Raw genomic sequence first — 18,000 nt, 5'->3', positions numbered from 1 at the left:
GATCAGCCCTGTGGTGGCTCCCGTCTTGGATCCTTGGCAAGCTGGCACCGGGGGGGCATACAGCACAGCTGCGCAAAGCCCTGTTGGGGAGCTTGAGGTGCCCCCCGGTAGGAAAAGAAAAGAGCAAGAGGGTCCCTGCTCTGGCTTAAGCTGCCCCCCCAGAGGCCCAGGGTAGAGAGAGGGAGAAGGGCTGAGAGAGCGCTGGGCATGGAGACCACCTTGCCCAAGGACCCACGTATGGATGGGCGAGGGGCGGCCCCGCCCAAGAAACAGACACGCCGCGGAGGGCAGGCAGAGGCAGCTTCTTATAGATATATATATCTATATATATTGCAACAAACAAATTTTCCAGAAAAAAAACATTCATTCCCAATAAATTAAAAAGGTCCATGTCCTGGTATGGAGTTTTAAAAAGAGGGGGGGGGCCTCCCTGCGGGTGCCCCACCCCAACCGGTGGGCCTGACAGGCTGCGGAGCCTGGGGAGGAGAGATGGGGGGCGTCACTCCGGGGGGGGCTCCAGCAGGAAGGGCGAGGTGACGGCGTGGGCCTGAGCGATGGCCGCCAGCTCCTTGAGGAATTCGCTGAAGACGACCGCGCAGTAGATGGCGTTCTTCACCCGCAGCGCTTCGCCCTGCTTCTCGGCGGAGCTGCGGAAGAGGGAGCCACCCGAGAGCGCCTGCAGCACCTGGCCCTCGCGCACATGTTGCAGTGCCAGCTGGGCGGCCTGGCGGGCCCGCGTGGGGCTGTTGGTGTGGCGCATGATCAGCTCCCCGATGGTGGGCTTCCGGCTCTTCACTGGCGGGAGAGTGGACACGGGTCAAGGCTGGCAGCCTCACGGCCAGTGGGCGAAGGCCGAGCCTCGCCAGGGCCACTGAGCGCCCGGCCCTGGCAGCCCTCCCAGCAAGCAAGCCGTCCCAGGAGAGCCCCTCCCCCTCCCCCCAGCCAAGCCCCTCAGGCGCCCTTCCTCCCTCGCCAAGGGCCCCGCCTCGCTCACCGAGGGCCTCAGGGCGGCGCAGGGGAGGCAAGGGGTTGGTGGCGTCGGGGCCGTCCGGCCTGGCCCGGGCAATCAGGTACTTCCTGGCCTTGAAGAGCAGCGAGGGGAAGTCCTCCTGGCTGGCCGCAAAGCCCTCGATTTTGTTCTTCACGGAGCCCAGAACCTGCCGGAGGGGGGAGGAAGCCAGACCCTCAGCCACCTCCTGCAGGGAGAGCCTGGGGCGCCCCTCCCCCTCCCCACTGGCCGCAGGGCTACCTGGAGGAGGGACTTGACGCTGGGCTGGAAGACCATGTTGGTGTTCAGCAGGAAGGAGCGCAGGAGGGGCTGTGGGTAGCAGGCGAGCTGGGCCAGCAGCCCCGTCAGCAGGAAGTTGACGTAGAGCGAATTCTGCAGCATGTTCTCCAGCTTGGCCAGCAGGATGCCCAGGAAGGGGCCTGCGGACACAGGTGGCCACCGTCAGACGGGTGGAGCAAGACATGGGCCCTCCCCGGTCCCTGGGCTGCTGTACAGGAGGGCTCGGGTGGGAGGGGCACCAATCCTGCCGCTTGGGCGGCCTACACTGGAGCTGAGAGGCCGCCGGAGATGGGAAGGGCCCCTCCCCTCCGCTCTCCCCTGGTGGTTCAGAACCCTCGTGAGCCGGTTCACCGATTGCAGCCCGGAAGACCCCTGACCAAAAATGGCCAGGCAGCAGCTTCCCTTAAAAGGGCCCTTTAGGAAACAAACAGCACGAAGGGTCGCAAGAACCTCCTTCCCTGGGAGGCCAACGTGACGGACAGGCAGGGCAACAGCCCAAGGCGGGAAGGGAAACCCCGCCCGGGGGTCCTGGAGAAAGAAACTCACCGGTGAAAGGCTGGCTGGGAGGCTGCCCCGAGGGCCGGGGGGGGCTGCTGATGATCTGGGACAGGGGGTCAGCAGGCGGGGCGGGGGCCGAGCCCTCGGGGCAGGAGGAGAGGTGGTGGTAGGCGTCCTCTTCCTCCAGGGAAAGCGGTTCAGGCTCGGGAGGCGGGTCTGACCCAGGGTCTTCCTCGGCTCGGCCCCCATTGGCCATCTCTTCCTGTAGCTGGCACAGTTCCCGATGGAACTCCTCAACCGTCAGCGGCCCCCCATTCTCCAGGGGGGCCTGGCTCAGCCCCTCACCCACAGGCAAGTCCAGGCAGGAGGCGGCCTCCCAAGGGCCGGGGGACGGGACCGACCCGTTCTCCAAGAGGCCCTCAGGCGGGCACCAGCGGCCCTTCTTGATGCCAGCGTCCAGGTGGGCCCCGTTAAGCAGAGGGTGCTTGTCTTTGGTGTCCGCGGGTGGGGCAGTGCCGGGTGGCAGATCAGCAGGGGCCCCTTCTAGGCTCGCTCCCCGCTTTTTAGTCCGGGGGGAGGCAGGTGCAGGCTCTGGCGGGGGCCCCCTGGGGTGGACGGACGCGTTGGCTGTCGAGGAGGCATCCGGAGGCGGACCTAAGCTGCCAGCATTGGGCTCCTCCCCATCGTAGGGCGCTGACCAGACGCGACAGGCACGAACGCAGTGGTCAATGTTGAGCCGCGCATCCCGCAGGTATTCCAGGTAGTTCCCTTCCAGCTCCGAGACCTCCTCCCACCTGCCGGGATGGTGACCAGGGCTGCCCGTGGGCGTCCCTGGAGAGTGGGGCGTGGGACTGGGGGCCTCCATGCCGAAGCTGGACTGGCGGGTGAAGAAGGAGATGCGAGACGGCGTGGAGGGCTTGGGAACGGTCACCACGGAAGAAGAGTCCACGCTGGGGCTGCCATGGCCTGGGGATACGGATGGAGGGTCAAGCAAGGTCACAAAACCACTCTGGACAGAGCCCCGTCCTCAACAGGAGGGGCTCTGCATGTACAGGCAGAGACACCCCCCCAGGAGGGAGCCCTGTTGGTTGGGCTCTCCCCCTTAGCCTCACCCTTGGACCAGGCTGCGCGTTCCTCCTCCTGTTCAGGGGTGGGCAGACTCTCCGGGCAGCAGCAGCGAGGGATCAGCGAGAGGAACTTGGCAGCGGCCTTGCCATACAGGTCCAGCTCCTTGACCGCCCTTTTTTGGCTCAGCATGACGTGGCTGCAGGGGATCAGGTACCTACAAGGGGGAAACAGCAGCTCGTGAGTAAAGAGCTGTGGCACCACCTTCACTGTGCTAGAGGCCCACCAGGGGGCGCTCCCCACCGAAAGATGCCAAGCAGATGAACTAAACCTGCACTGTGCTGGAGGCCCACCAGGGGGCGCTCCCCATCCAAAGATGCCAAGCAGATGAAGGGGTGCCCGGGCAGCTGTTCTAAAGGGAGTCATTTTCCTGCCACCCCTCCAAAGAGATGCCGGGCAGACCTTCCTCCTCTGGCTTCAGCACTGCTGGGGGGACATTTGCTTCCCCTTCCCCACAAAGAAGGCCTCTCTGCCCCCACCCGCTTTGGGCAAAGCGACCCCTCCCTCAGGGATCCCCGGATTCCCCCTGCAAGGATCCCCCAGTACCTCAGCACCAGCTGCAGAAGGACATCCTCGCAGTGGAGGCTGATCAGAGTCCGGAAGAGGCTGAGGGAGACCATGCAGAGCTGGGGAAACAAGGAGAAGGAAGGGGAGAATTAAAGAAGCCCCCCAGAGCCCCCCCCAAACTAGGCAAAGGCGCTGAGCCCCTCCCTCCCTTCGGGGTGGGCCTTGCTGCAACCCTGAGCTACGAAGCCGTCCTGCCAAGCCGAGCTGCTGCTTCTTGGAGGGCGGGGAGCTGAAGGGGGTCTCTCTTCTGCAGACTGATTTGTGGGTGCGGAATGACTGTTTTCAGCCTTCACTTCCTCCCAGCCTTGTGCTCCCCCACCACACCCCCCGGTGCCCATGCCAGGCTGGCCGCCTCACCCGGGAGTTGCTGGCGATCCGTGCCACCAGCGTGTCGAGGATGGTGCTGTTGTCGTGGTGATGGAGCAGCAGGAAGCGCAGGAAAGTCTTCAGCAGGGCCGTCTCGCTGATGCTGCGCAGGAAGAGGTCCAGGTAGGCCGTGCTGGCGATCATCTCTTCGATGGACGTCTGCAGACAGAGGGACCTCAGCAAAGGCTGCCCCCCGCCCCGCCCCGCCCCTGAGGCCTGCCGCTGGAGGACGCGGCTGACCCAGCGGGGGAAAGACGCCCACCACCGCCCACCGATAGCTCGTCTTTGGCAGAAGCTCTGGGTGTCTCATAGACAAAGCAGCAGGTGCCCGGCCAAAGGCAGCCCTCCCCCCCAGTTTACCCAGGGGGCATCGGCCCCCTTTTGAAAGGGAGAGAAGGCCCACCCTCACCTTGTGCAAAGCCGGGCCCATAACTGGCACCAGGAACCCGTTGTGGATGTAATCCACCAGCTGCTTCTGGACCAGCGGGTGGGCCACCTGCAAGGAAAAGGGGCCGGGGGAGTCAGGAGGGGTGCCCGCCAGGACCCCCAAGAGGAGAAACAGCTCAGAGCAGCTGGGCAAGTCCCACACTCAACAGGTGAAATTCGGTCACCCTGGGCCTGGCCAAAACACCTCAGGAAGGGCAGCCGCCCCTCCCTTAAGCTCGGGGGGCTCATCGGAGGAACGGCCTGGTGCTCTACCTGCCGGGGGGGGGCAGGAGCAAGGAAGGGGGAAAGGGGCCCTGGGTAATACCTGAGAGGGGCAGGATCCAGAGACCGGCATATGAGTGAAGGCCGCCCCAATGGGGGGGGTGCCTAGCCCCCTTTGCACACGGCCTTAGCAGAGGGGGGGGCGCACACCTCTGAGCTGCTCTTGGGGGCTACCGCTCCCCCATTCCTCCAGAGTCCACAAGAGCTGAATCCACAAGAGCTGAAACTCTGCTCAGCCCTCCAGGAGGCACCTTCTGGGTGAGACCTGCTCAGGGCTGGGTGCCCTTCTTTGCCCCACCCCCCGCCCACCTCAGCTCTCCCTGCTGGACAGCAGCCTTACCTGGATGACCGCATTGCAGAACTCCAGGGAGTTCATGAACAGGACGAGGGACGGGACCCCGATCCAGTCCTCCCGGCGCAGGAAATGCCAGTCGTCCCCACGGACTTCAAGTTTGCGGGGCAGCGAAGAGTACAGGGCGCTCAGCCCCGTGGCCAGGACCTGGGGGGGGGATGGAAGCTCCTGTCATAATGGGGGGGCAGCCATTACCAAGCCAGACTTCTAAAACTGGACCAGATCTTTGATTCCCAGGACAGAGAAGAGGGGTGCAGAGAGCCTCCGCACGGCTGCCTATCCACTCTGGGAAGCAGCTTTGGCTTTATTGATTTCTGCCCCCCTTGAGCCGTTTCTCAATCTGAGCCGCTGAAGACGCCTGAACGTCCCACTCCTGAAACTCCCCAGGCAGCAAAGAGAGACTCTCCTTCCACCGGGATGCTGATGGGAGCTGCCCCCCCCCAGCTCAAGAGGTGCAGGGTCCCAGTGCCCAACCAGGGGCAAGAAGCTGCACAGGGCCCCTCCTTTGCACTCATCTGGAGGAGGAGAGGGGGCACACGGCCTTCCCCAGTGGGGGGGGGTAGGCAAACGGGCAGTCCGCACCCCCTGCCAATGCCTGCGTGGGCTGACTGCTGGAGCCAGCTGGCCCCCTTGCAGGACGTGCCTCCACAGCCGATCAGTTGCAGCACCGCCCGTCAGGCAGGCACGGTCGGGCAAGCGCAGAGCCAGCAGGCCAACCCCGCCAACTGACCCAGCCACTCCTGGCATAGACGAGGGTCTGCCAAATGACCGCAGGGAGGAACCACAGCCCAGACCCCGAGCGGCATCTTTGCTATTTCTGGCCTGACATTTTAAGTCTCTTCTCCTCCCTCCACAGCCTGCAGTTCTGGGTGCCCACATTTGTTTCTAAAACTGGTTCACCGCTCTATAGCAACAGCTCTGGGGTAACAAATATAACCGAAAGCTCAGCTCAAAATAACGTAGAAGCCTGAAAAAATAACGGGGTTATCTTAATCACTTTAAAACAGCTGTTAAAAACAACAAATGAAAGAGATTGCCGCGAGGCAAATGTTGAATTTGGCACGTCAGCCGCAGGCCTACCTTGCAGGAGCCAACGAAGGCTCTGAAAGGCAGCCGGGTGCCAACCAAACCAGCAGGGCAACGGCCAATGGCGCCTCCCCTGGGCTGGCAGAGAAAAAAATACCCGGACGGTGATTTCCGCGGCCTTACCGGGCAGAAGTAGGAGTGTTCAGTGATGTAGCGGGCGACGGTCTGGCTGCCGGAGGACACGGCCATGAGCAGGAGCAGCGCGTCCCGCGCCTGCTGGCCCACGACCCCTTCGTGGTGGATGAAGGGGATGAGGAGGGAGAAGAGGAGCAGGTGGGGGGGTCCCTGCTCGGAGGGGCTGTGGAAGAAGAGCTCCAGCAGCAGGGGGTCCCGGGCCACGGAGACGCAGAGCTGGTTCAGCAGCAGCACCAGGCTGCTCTCCAGCAGGGGCGAGGCCGGCTCGGCGCACAGGGCCAGCAGCCGCAGCAGGGGTGCCACCACGGCCTTCTGGTGCAGCAGCGGCTGGTGGGCCTGGCTGATCAGCATCTCGAACAGCTTCAGCAGCTCCACCTTGCGCTCCTCGGGCACCTCCCGCTGCAGGTGCCAGCCCAGCAGGTGCTCCAGCACATTCTCCGAGACGGCAAACTCCAAAACGGGCCCCATCGTCGGCTCGGCACGTGGGCGCTCCTCTGCCAGCAGGGTGACCATCTGGTAGGTGTTGTTGCGCACGGCGCTCAGGTCGTCCGCAGAGCCCGGGGCCATGTGGGGCCCGCGCTTCTCCAGGATCCTTAGCACCTACCCAGAGAGGAAATGTGACGGGCTGGGTCCGTCTCCTACTGGGCCAGACCCATTCCAGGGGGTGCCCTGACGTGGGGAGGGTTCCTTGCACACCCATCCCGTCTGCGCCACACACACTGGCTGTGGTCCTCTGCGCTCCACTGCCCGCTCGCGCTGCCCCGGGCTGCCCAAAGCTGCTCACCTGAGCCACTCACCTGAGCCACTCACCTGAGCCACTCACCTGAGCCCAGTGGTTCTTGAAGACCATCAGGCAGGTTTCGGGGTCCGCCATCACCGGGCCCTGCAGGCTGGCACCCCGGCTCGCCTTCGGCCCAGCTGCCGCTCGGGGGTTCAGTTTGCTCAGCCAGCTCATCTTCTCCGTGGGGAGGGGCCTCCCAGACAGAACAACCGGGAGGGGAGGGGGCTGCAGGCAGGTCAAAGGTGGCCTCGGGTGAGGCAGAGCAGGTGAGAAGCCGCCAGTCTCCTGGCTGGGGCATCCATGTTGCTACAGAGGTGGTGCCAAGCTGCAAACACAAGATAGAGAACGTGGGCTGTGGGGGGCCGGAGGGGGATCCCCAGTGCTGGGGCAGAAGACCCTCTAGGGCTGGAGAATCAGAACTCTGGAAAGCAGACCCACCAGTCAAGGATGGGGGTAGATGCAGCTGTCAGGCAAACGACTCAGAGCCCTGGGCAGGTGGGCACCAGCTGCTCTCGACCCCAGAGGGGAGGGAGGCCCCGCAAGGCTTTTGCTACAGGAGTAGCAGAGGGTGAAAGAGGCCCTTGAGCGGGGGGGGGCACATGGTCCCAGCCCCACCTTCTGGGCTCGGATGCTCTCCCCGTGGAAGGCCAGTTTCCCAGGCAGAAGAGGGCTCTGCCAAGTGACGAGGGCAACTTCAGGACGCTCCGCACCACCCCCACCCCCACCCAAGCCGTTTGGCCTGGCCAAGGCTGCCTGTTCTTAGGGAGCACCCAGCGTCCCAGCCCTGGAACAGGAACCGCGGCTGCCACGTTCACCGCGAATAAGCAAAGTGGAGACGTCAGGTCCGTGCCAGGGAAATCCCTTGCCACCTGCCAGCGGGCAACTGCTGGGGCTCGAGTGCCCGGAGGGTCTTGGCACAAAACCCAGGGAAGGCCGGGGACCTCCTCAGGTGCCAAGGAAGGGGGGGGGAGGCTCCAAGGAGATGAGGAGGCAAAAGCTGCATGACGGGCAGCTGCCATTGGGGCGCCCTGGCACAAGAAGGGCCCCTTCAGTGCTTCTGCATTTTCTCTCATCACAAGCCGATGAGGCTCAGAAACCACTTCCTGAACGTCATCCTGCCAACGGGCAGCGCCAGGGTTTCCGGATAGTGTCCAGCTTTGAAATGGCCTCTCAGCTCAGCTGGAAGGCCTCCTGCGTGTCCCTCACTCAGGGCACACCACAGGCTGGTCCCTCCTGATGAGGCAGATGCCTTCAATGCCCACAAAACCGCCCCAGGAGGGATTTGCCCCCAAGAACTGAAATGGAGCCTGTGCACAAAGAGCCAGGGGAACCGACCGCCCCGTCTCCAGGGGCCAGAAGGCCTCCAAGGTCAGGGGCAGCTGGGTGTCCTGAGCCAAGAGGGACCGCCTGACCTCCAGCCGACAGCGGCTCCCCGGCTGGTCCGACAGAGATCTCAGCTGCTTCATCAGCACAACTGCCCGGTGGAGCTGCCAGGAAGACGGTCTCGGCTCCTTTTAAAGCAAGCGTGGCCCGTTTGCAAGGACCAGCAGCCACCGCCAGCAGGGGACCCCGTGAGCTCAGCCCCATGGGCCCTGAGCTGCAAGAGCGGGGAAGCCAGCTTCATTTCAGCTTTCCTTCCCAAAGGCTGTGGACCGCCGGAGGCCACGGGGAGAAGGCTTGGCCGTGCGTCCCAGGACAGAAGGGCACCGCCAGCTGGGAGTGCTGCGAGGGAAGACTGCTGGGACTGCCACCACCCAAAGCCAGGGCCGGCTTCCCAGCAGCCTTCCCAGCAGTGCCACCAGGCGGGATCCGCACCCGCCAGCCTAGGCAAGGGACAGGCAGGGCAGTGGCACGCTCAAGAGGGATGGAAAAGTGCGGCACCTCGTTGCAGATCAGTGCCACAACTGCCACCTCACTCCTGCGCTCTGCAACCGCTCTGGCACCAGTCTGGGGAGGAGGAGGGGCAGCACTGGGGGGGGAGTAGACGTTCAGAAAGGGAAGGTGTCTCCCCAGATGGCCTTTCGAGGTCGCTCCTGGATGAGAAGAACACAGCCGTTTCCAAAACATCTCCTTCTTCGAAATTGATTGGATGGGGGGAGGGACCAGCAGAGGGACGTGGGGAAGTTTGGGGTGCCAAAACACTTGGGCTTTTGGCACACCAATTTCAAGTTCTGGCTTGGCACTCCTGTACTTCACTTGGCTTCTCGTCAACCACACTTCTCTCCAGCCGATGGTCTTGAGCACCGGTCTTGCTTAGAGGCTCCAGCTGAGGCAGGGCTGACCCTCAGCACGTGGGCCGCCTTCAAGCCTGCCCAGGGAGGAGAGGCAGATTCTTCCCTGGGGTTGGGGGGGGGTGTAGGCTGGGACCCTCAGCTCTGTTTGGGATTCCCTGAGTTCCCCACCCCCACCCCAGGGATAGGCTTCCTACAAGGCCCCCTCAAGAGGTCCTCCCGTTGTACCCACCAGCCAGTTATGGGGGAAGCCGACCCCCATCTTGCAGGCCCTGTTTACATTCTGATACTTTGACCTGCCCAGGCAAGGGGAGCAGCGCGGGATCCTGGCTCCAGCAATTGGGCGAGGGGAGCAGTTGGCACCAGGGTGCCAGCAGGAAGATGCCCTTTAGCTGAGACCAGCCAGCTGCCTCTCTCAGCTCTGGGTAAGACCCGGGAGAGGGACTTTTAAAAAAATGCCCTGTTGCAAAGCATAAGTCTTGAAATGTCTAATTAAGTATTATAACTTTTAAAGTCGCACTGATGTATTTTTACACAACGTGCAACATTCAAGGACACCTGTAGAAACCGAAGCTTGAAATGGAGCCAGGTTGCCAATGCTGCTTATGGGAGTTTCATTCCAGCACCCCACCCTTGAGCAGCCCCCCCCTCCCCCTCCCGCGCCAAAGGAGGCTGGCGGGGCCCTCGGTCTTGGGTCAACGGATCACGAAGGCTTCTCACAGGCACCGAAAGGGCCACAAATGCGAGCTTCAGCTAAGCTCAAGCTGAGAACGGCAAAGGCCCCCCCCACTCCCTAAAAAGGACCCCTTGTTTCGAAACCCCCATTATCCCCAAATCCAGATCCAAACCACACCCCCATCACAACGGGAGGGAGGGAGGGAGAACTTGGTGACACCTCTGGATTTACAAGCCTTCCCCCACACCAACACCAATGTCAGTTTCTACTGCAATCTGGAAGTAAACAAAGGAGTGAAGGGGGGGGTTGCTGACCACAAGACCTCGGAGAGCCAGCGGGAGCAAAGCACCCTCCGCAATGGGCAAGGGAGCAATGGGCAAGGGAAGGCCGGCTCAGGACTCGGCTACAGCGGCCACTCAGCCAAGGAGAGCCAGGGGGAAGCTCTGCTCCACCCTTTGGGGCAGCCCTGGGCCTCGGCCACTGGCCATCCCAAAATTTCCCAGGCCACGAAAAACAGGGACTGGGCCAAGACTGGCCAAAGGGTGCTGAGGGGGGGTCAGCAGCAGCCCACCCAGGGCCACCAGCCCAGAAGGGAGACTCCCCAGAGCCACAACACGCCCAGACCTCCTGCTGGACCTGCCCCCCCCCCCGGGTCTCCGGCTTTCCCACCCGGGGCAGACCCCATCCCCCCCCAGCAGGAGTTTGAAGGCGGGGTTGACTGGAAACCTGACTAAGACCACCTCCCCATCCCCAACATGGGGCAGGCGTCCCCCCAGGCTCACTCACCCGCTGCCGCCAAGACAAGAAGGCGGAAGCAGCTGCTCGGCTTTTGTTTCCTTGGACTTTGCCCCTTCCGGGAGCCACAAGGAGGCAGGGGCAGGCCAAGGCACGGCCTCCCTCAACCCCCCCCACGCCAGACTGGACATAAAGGTGCAGAAGCCCCTTACCCAGCACCCAGGCAGCACCGGGACCACCTGCTCTCCAGCCTTGCAGGGATGCTCCAGCCAAACCGGAGCCACAGGGCCCCGTCCGAGGAGGAGTCCGGCTTCACTGCAATGGTCAGACTCTCAGCCGCAGCCGCCCCTCCCTGAGGGCCCACAAGGAAGCCGGTGTCTGCTCAGCCCCAGGCAAGCACAAGGCCTTCCCAGACTGGCCGTCGGAGCCCACCAGCCGAGTCTTGGTCTCAACCAGCCGGGAGGGGAGCCCTTGCCAAGGGCAGGCAGGCGGTTGGCCCAACCTAGACACTGGGCCAGACACTGGGCCAGGGGAGAAAGGGCGACCCTGCCCGCCATCAAACACCCCCCCCCAGCCAGAAAGGCGTCAACACTGGGGTTTTCAACTGAAGTCTTGTTTCAATGGTGGGGAAATCTACTCGGTGGTGCCCACTTCCTTTCGCTTAGCCCCATCACCCCTTGCGTAGGTTGTGGATAGTTAGTGATGTTCACCTGCACATAAGGCTGATGGTTCCCTGGCACCTAAAAGCCGCCCTCCCTAGACGGGCACCTCTGAGCCCACGGAGGCCTCACTCGTGGCAGGCACCTTCCCACTGCCCCCCCTTAAATGAGGCTTTCCACCTGCCCCCCATGCGAAGCAATTCACATGTTCCTGCTGGTCAGGAAGTCTTCTGTCGGGGCCAGCTGCCCTGGGTGGCAGAAAAGCTGAAGACCACCCCAGCTAGGATCAGCAGGAAGACCCCAGAGGCCGACTCAGCCCCCACTGCCTCCCACCCAGCTGCTGCCCTTTACCCACCCACCCCCGGCATTACACAGCAGCCGGGAAAATCCATGGGGCACAACCGAATCTGCATCAGCCCAGATGGGGATGGGGCTGCAGTTCTTCCCATCACTCTGTGGGGAGGGGATAATAATGTCCGGAGAGGCCAAGCTTCACCGGGGCTCCCAGACCTGCCCTTGACCACAGGCATCAGAGCGAAGGGGGGAGGGCGGGCAGCCAAAGAAATACCTCCCACGGTTAAGCTAGTTGAGTGCTACAATTCACAAATCCCACAGTAGAAAAGCTCAAGGGGACACTGATCTGACCCCTCTGCCCGGTCTACTCCACAGGGCTGTTGTGTTGGGAGGCACCGGAAGAGGGAATGCTACCTAAGGTGCCTTGTGGTGCTACAGGAAAAGGAAATCTGAAACAAGCTGACAAACGGGAGCCACTTTTCCAGACTGCTCAGCTCTCAGCTAATCGCTCGGATTGCGCAGGACGCACCTGCGGGCTCAGCTGTCCAGTGTGTTCCCCAAGGAGCCGGAGGAGCCCCAGCAAAGCCCCATCGTGTCTGTGTGGGAAACAGCAGAGGGGCGAAAGACGTTTCAAGGAAGGAGGGATACCGGACCGGCAGCTGCTCCTCTGAAAAGGATTTGGGCGTTTTGGCGACTCGCCAGTTGAGCTAAGCCAATGGTGTGACGCAGCTGCGAACAAAGCCAACGCCATCCTCTCTCTCCTCTGCCACTCGGACCACAGCTAGCATCGTGGGGGGGCACACATGGGCGATCTGAGGTCCCCCTCGAGGAGGGAGCCAGGGCAATAAGGCCGAGGGTGTGGGGAGTCCGGGAAGGCACTGGGGCAGAGGGGACCCCTGTGGGGAGGTGCCCTACTACTCTTCCAAGCGGACCGCCGAGCGGAAGCCAGGGGCCCGGAGGTTCAAGGAAGCCAATTTCACACGGGGAGCTGGCCTGCCCTGCCCTGTCGGCATCCGAAGAGAGGCTGGATGGGCGTTGGCTGGGGGTGCTGTTTGATAGGGGTCAGACTAGATGATCCCCAAGATACCTTCAGGGCCAGGAGACTTTCCCCACGCAAAGCAAAGGGGGCCAAGGGAGGAGTGCTTGAAAGGACCCCAACATCCCTCCTTGGGGATGTAGGTAAGGGAGTTATGCCCCCACCAGGTGACCCCTACCTCTCAAACCGGACTTGGCTGGAAAAGGCTGGCACATAGCAGGAGCTGGCAGCCAGAACTAGGCCAGGTTTGTGTTTGTGGGGTTCCCATTAACTCCCTAGATTAATTCCTCTGTTGGGGGGCAGCTAAATTCTGGGGCACAAAAGATGCAGCCCCCCCCCAGCCTCCTCCCCATCTATCCCCCAGGTCAGCTTGGCCTCACTGGCAGGCAGCTGTTCTCCAGGGCAGCCCCGGCCCCCTCTGGGGCGGATCCCGGGGAAAAGGCTGCTGCCCAGCAGGGCCCACTGACTGACCGGCAGACCCATCCGGAGGCTGCAGCAACACACACACACACACAGGGTGCCGTCGGCCAGGCAATGCCGGCTGGCGACCCCCAGGAGGGGAGCCTTCTCTGTGGGCGCACCGACCCTCTGGAACGAACTGCCCCCAGAGCTGCGGATGGCCCCTGACCTTCGGTCCTTCCGCTGTGACCTAAGGACCTGGTTATTCCAACAAGCGGGCCTGGACTGATCATAGTTTTTAAATTTGGTTTTTTATTGGTTTAAACTGTTCTTATTTCTTATATTGCTTAATCCTCTTTTAATTTTTGTTATATCTTTTAACTTTTTATTGTTGTGAGCTGCCCTGAGTCCTCAGGGAGAAGGACGGCATATAAATTTAATAAACCTTAAACCTTAAACACACACACAAGACGGCACCACGCAGGCTCTTTGTTTTAGGAAGGGGCAGCAGAGGCTCCCTCAGCCCAGATGTGCAAGGCCGGGGGGGGGGGGGGCAGAGAGTGTGCCAGGGCCGACAAGCTCTCCTCCCGGCAGGCAGCAGACCCCCACAGCCAAATGCCTTCTGCCCCCCCCAGGAAAACCGACCCAGCAGAAAGCAATCAGGCTCGGCTGTCCCATGTCCCCCTCCCCAGGATAGCCAGCCCCCCCATCGCGCTGCGTATGCAGGACAGTTCCTGCCTCTTCAGCCAGATGCAGCTCTTCTCCCAAAATTGCTGGGTCCCCCCTTCGGTGCAAGTCACCCCAGGTTCCCTCGACATAGAAGCTGAGGATTGTGGGGCAGGAAGAGGAGTTCTACAAGACCCCCCCTGTCATTCAGCAGGGGGCCGATGTGCCCCTCCAGCAACTGCTGCCCTCCCTCTGAGTAGGGCGCCCCCTTGGCAGAAGCTGCCAATCAGGATGCTCAGAGGGCCCCCGTCTGTGTGTGGGTTGCAGGAGCAGCCCAGCCCCCACCCTGGTGAGCCCACCCCTCACTGCAGCACGAAGGCTCCCAACTGGTCACAGGCAGAGGGGAGCCCCACTTCCCCACATCTAGAAGGAAAGGGACACCCTAGAGGCCATCTGCCCCCACACCTCCTCCCTGGCAAACCAGCAGCCCCACAAGCGGTGCCAAACTCATTGGTGTCCCTGGGAATGAAGCAGCTTCTGCCCCACAGCCTAAGGTGCGGTTGGGGCTCAGGCAACTCAGAGCCTGCGTCCATTCCTGCTGGGGGGCAGAGGAGCCCCCCCCAAGAACCTTGTCCTTAGCCAGAAATAGACTTTGTGGGGAGGGGAAGGGCTGCCAAGGCCCCACGGGGTCGCCTGGTGATACAAGAACTCCAAGAAAGAGGAACAGCTCAAGTTGGGGGGGGCAAGTCCTTCACAGGATTCTTCCACTCCCGGGCTTCCTTGGTGGGCAGAGGCCAGGGCCTGAGCCAGCCGGCCAGGGCAGAGTGGGCAGCCAAGGTCCCAGGGGGGCTTTGGGGGAGGGACGGACACCTCCTCCACCCGGTTGGGAGGGGCCCACAAGGAGGGCAGAACTCCCTTGGGGGGCACAGCAACGCCAGGCCTGGAACCACCCACCCGCTCAGCCAAGGAGGAGCTGCACTTTCACAGCCTCTGGGCTAAATTTAGCTGTTTTTACAAGGCCGACAGACCTTGGAAACAGCAACAGCCTGGGGGAACGGAGGCAGGGGCCCCTGCAGGCGGGAGCTGGCAATCCCCCCAGAAAACGGGGGGGGGGGGGACAGAGAACTGCTCCAAAGTAAGCCTTCAATCCAGGATGGAGGCCTACACTTTGGGGGCTTTTCACCATGAGCTCAGCCCCCACCTCCATGCAGCTTCCCCAGAGCAGCCCCCCTCCTGCTCCTGAGCCTCTGATTTGGAGAAGACCCCCACCCCACCTGGCTGCTCTTTGGCCTCCAGGAGCAGACGGGTCTTCCTCCAGCCCCTCCTGCTCCCCCCAAAAGAGGACAAGCTCCCCTGAGCATGTTCTCTGCCCCTCCATAAGCACAGCCACCCGGGGGAGGAGGTAGAGGTGGTCTCCCCCCCTCACCTGAGACGCCAGCCAGGGCATGTCCAGGCAGGATGGCCACCGCAACCCCAGCGCCGGCTGGACCTTCCTCGCCCCCCTTGCAGAAGCAGGGCAGCCCCCAGGCGGAAATCTCCCTCTGCGGCAAGGCGGACCGGCCCGGCTACCCGCCCAGACGATGCCCGCCGACTGCGGAGGGCGCTGCGGCCAAAGGGGCGCACCCAAGACGGGCGATACCCGGCAGCAGCTGTTGCCTGGCAGCGGGCGCCGGATTGCAGCCTGGGGCGCGCAGCTGCCGCGCGACCGGAGCCGGCAGCCCCGCGGGAGTCCCCTTGGCCGAGAGAGGCCGTCCCGCCAAGAGCCAGCCGCCCCCCCCCCCGCCCCGGTGCCTGGTGTCCGAGACGATGCGCAGGAGCCGGAGCCGCAGAGACCCGCGGGATCGGGAGACCATCACCCAGAAGGGCCCATTGCGGAAGCCCCCCCCACTGCAAAACCTAGCCGTGATGCGTTGGGGCTGCCTTCCCCGGGATTCTCCCGCCCCCCGCGGGGACCCTCGCCGCCCCCGCCTTCCTGGCAGCTCCGGCTCCCCCCCAAGGCGGACGCCCCCGCACCGCCCGCCACAGCCGCCGATCAGCCCCCCTGCCCCGGCGCAAGCAGCATCAGGGTCCCGGGCGGCCCGGACCGGCTTCCCTCGGCCTCCCTGCCCCGCCGCGATCCGGCGGTGCGCAGGCCGCAGGCGAACCCCGAAAGCACCAGGCCGCCCCTTTGCGGCAGGACGGACGGAGAGGCGCTGCCAGCCGGGACCCCCAGGGGAACAGATCCTGCCGGCGCCCGCGGGCGCCCGGTTGCACCCGACGGGCCCCTCCAGCCTGGCGCAACGGAAGGGGCGAAGCAGCGCCAGCCCCGGTTTGCAGCCCCCACCCCGCCACCCCCGGCGGGCTCCACCAGGAGCAGCAGCGCCCCCGGCCCAGTGCCCGCTTACCCATCCGCGGGGGCGGCCGGCGGAGCTCCTGTCCCGCACGCGCTGCAACTGGGGGGACGAGGGGGGAGAGAGGCCGGTCAGGAGGGGGTCGGCTGGGGAGGCGTCCCGCTTGCACCCCCCTCGCGCGCGCAGAGGCTGGCCGGGCGCGCGGCTCGCAGGCCCGGTGGAGGAAGGGCGCGGAGGGGAGGGGGAGCGCCGGGGGTCCCAAGCCCCTCCCCGGGCGCAGGGGGCGGCCTTACCTGGGTGCCGCCGCCGCCATTTTCCCCGCGCCGCCGCCCGCGCAAGCCCCGCCCGCCGGGAGGAGCCCTCCCGCCGCAGTCTCCGCCTCGGCCCGCCCCCACCTGCGGGCCCCGCCCCCACCGCGGCGGAGGCGCTCTGCACGCGCCCCGGGACGGTCCCGGGCGCTGCTTCGAGCGCCTCCTCGCCTCCCGCGACAAAGCCGGCCGCGCGGCGGCTGTGCGGGACGCGAAGGCGGCGCTCGGGGTCTCCTGCGAGGAGGGAAACCGGGATCGTGGCCCGGAGGGGCTCCCGGGTCCCAGCCTCTTCCTTGGGCCCCTCTCTGCCCACCCTCCGCCGCCATACGCGGCCGGGCTGGAGCGCGGACCCTCGAAAGGGCTGTTTCTGTGGCCGCCTTCGGTGCCGCGTGGATTGGGTGCCTCGGGGGGCTCCATCAGCTCCTGCAGCCCCTGGCCCGAGGCCTTCGGAGCCCCCTCAGCTGGAGCGTGGCGGAGCCCCGCCTGACACGATCCGCAGGGGGAGCCCGGTTTCTTAAGCAAGGCAAGGTGGCCGGATCCACACAACGCCCTAAGCTTGGGGGGGGTGGAGGAGAGAGGGTTCTTCGCGTGTCCCGCGGCTCCTCGCAACGGGCCCCCGTTCTTCTCCGAGGGCTAAACCGCCGGTTCAACGGGCGGGCGGCGGCGGCGGTTTGCCTGGCGCTTTGCCAGCCCAGGTGTTGCGCAGCTGCCCTGATTGTGCAACCCTTTTCTGCAGAAGGAGAGAGGAAGCAGTGGGCCCCCCGCCCCCCCCCCCCGCCAGGGGATGGCATCACATCCTGTGGTCTAAGGCAAGCAGCCCTGAAGGCCGCGTCACACCCACTCCCCCCCCCAAGGAGGACGGCCAAATGAGAGCAGCCTCAGGCCATTCTGATGCAAGTGCTCCCCCCCCCACTGATGGGGGGGCTTGTGCTGGCAAAGCTGCTCTGCTCAGGCAAAAGGAAGGCCCCTTCCCCAAAATACAGATGCAGCACCTTCTGTTCAGCTTCTCCAGCCTTTGGCTTTGCTTAAGGGGGAGCTTGCATGCCTCCTCCCTGGACCCTCATCAAGAGGTCCCTGAAGCAGTTTTCACCCCGATTCTGCCGGAGCCCGTGGAAGCCTCCCCCCTCGCCAAAAGCAGTTGCTGCAAGGGAGGCATCTCCCGCTTCCCGGAGAGAGAAAAGAGACCCCCCCACACACACACACACACCAACCTCCAGACCCTGAGGTAGAATCCCGTGTGGAATGCCACCGCCACTGGTGCAGGGGAGGGGAGAGGGGGGCAACTCTAGGTAACATTCAAGGGCAGACCCCCCACCCATCTTGCCAGCAAAGGCCATGGTCCCAGGAGTGGGGGAGGAAAGGTCAGCCGCTTGGACCGAAGACCAGAGGAGCCAGTGCTGTGACCGTAGAGGAAGTGGGGTTGGGGCTCTTTCCTGGGAGTAAAAGGCTTTAGGGAAGACCCAGGGGGTCTTCAAACAGGGGGCTGCCCTGTGAGGACGGGCCCCACCTGATCCTGATCAACCAAGCAAGAACCCACAAGAAGCTGTCAGCGGTCCGAAGTGCCCCTTGATCTCTCTCCCGGTTGAGTGGGGGGGATTCTGGGGCACCCCCAAGGCTGGTGAGCATAAATGCAGGACCACTTCTCTCTTCTTACAACAGATCCAGAAAAGGATTCACACCCTTCCCCTATTCTGCTAAATTTATACTTGGGGGGGCATTTTGTAGAGGACGGTGGGTGCTGCAGAAAATCCCCATCACAC

At 63.8% G+C, this 18,000-nt stretch overlaps 1 protein-coding gene across 4 annotated transcripts; it reads right to left on the bottom strand.

Annotated features, from left to right (window-relative positions):
- Window positions 1–298: 298 nt before the first annotated feature.
- On the bottom strand, window positions 299–16,276 carry FHIP1B (FHF complex subunit HOOK interacting protein 1B). 4 transcript variants are annotated; one of them, XM_083361634.1, is made up of 13 exons: window positions 16,226–16,276; window positions 15,987–16,034; window positions 6,949–7,231; window positions 6,114–6,725; window positions 4,893–5,051; window positions 4,254–4,340; window positions 3,836–4,003; window positions 3,458–3,537; window positions 2,899–3,068; window positions 1,835–2,752; window positions 1,250–1,428; window positions 995–1,157; window positions 299–795 (listed from the first exon to the last, which is right to left on the bottom strand). In XM_083361634.1, the coding sequence occupies exons 3-13, from the start codon at window positions 7,078–7,080 to the stop codon at window positions 500–502; spliced, it is 2,964 nt and encodes a 987-aa protein (XP_083217760.1). In that variant the 5' UTR covers window positions 7,081–7,231; window positions 15,987–16,034; window positions 16,226–16,276; the 3' UTR covers window positions 299–499. The 4 variants fall into 4 exon arrangements, with proteins under 4 accessions (XP_083217760.1, XP_083217761.1, XP_083217762.1 ...); XM_083361635.1 differs by lacking the exon at window positions 15,987–16,034 and having other exon boundaries at window positions 16,226–16,275; XM_083361636.1 differs by lacking the exons at window positions 15,987–16,034; window positions 16,226–16,276 and adding an exon at window positions 10,600–10,625.
- Between the last annotated feature and the right edge of the window lie 1,724 nt (window positions 16,277–18,000).

Source organism: Vipera ursinii (assembly GCF_947247035.1).
Source record: "Vipera ursinii genome assembly, chromosome: 4".
NCBI classification, from domain to species: Eukaryota; Metazoa; Chordata; class Lepidosauria; order Squamata; family Viperidae; genus Vipera; species Vipera ursinii.
Note: the sequence above shows the minus strand (reverse complement) of the source record. Positions and strands in the feature narration are given on the sequence as shown.

Excerpts from the sequence above, each read along its gene's own strand:
- FHIP1B (XM_083361634.1), bottom strand. The coding sequence starts at position 7,080 with ATGAGCTGGCTGAGCAAACTGAACCCCCGAGCGGCAGCTGGGCCGAAG. Across the intron at positions 6,726-6,948 it reads TCAAGAACCACTGGGCTCAG|GTGCTAAGGATCCTGGAGAA; the intron begins GTGAGTGGCTCA and ends CTCTCTGGGTAG. Across the intron at positions 3,069-3,457 it reads CTTCTGCAGCTGGTGCTGAG|GTACCTGATCCCCTGCAGCC; the intron begins GTACTGGGGGAT and ends TCCCCCTTGTAG.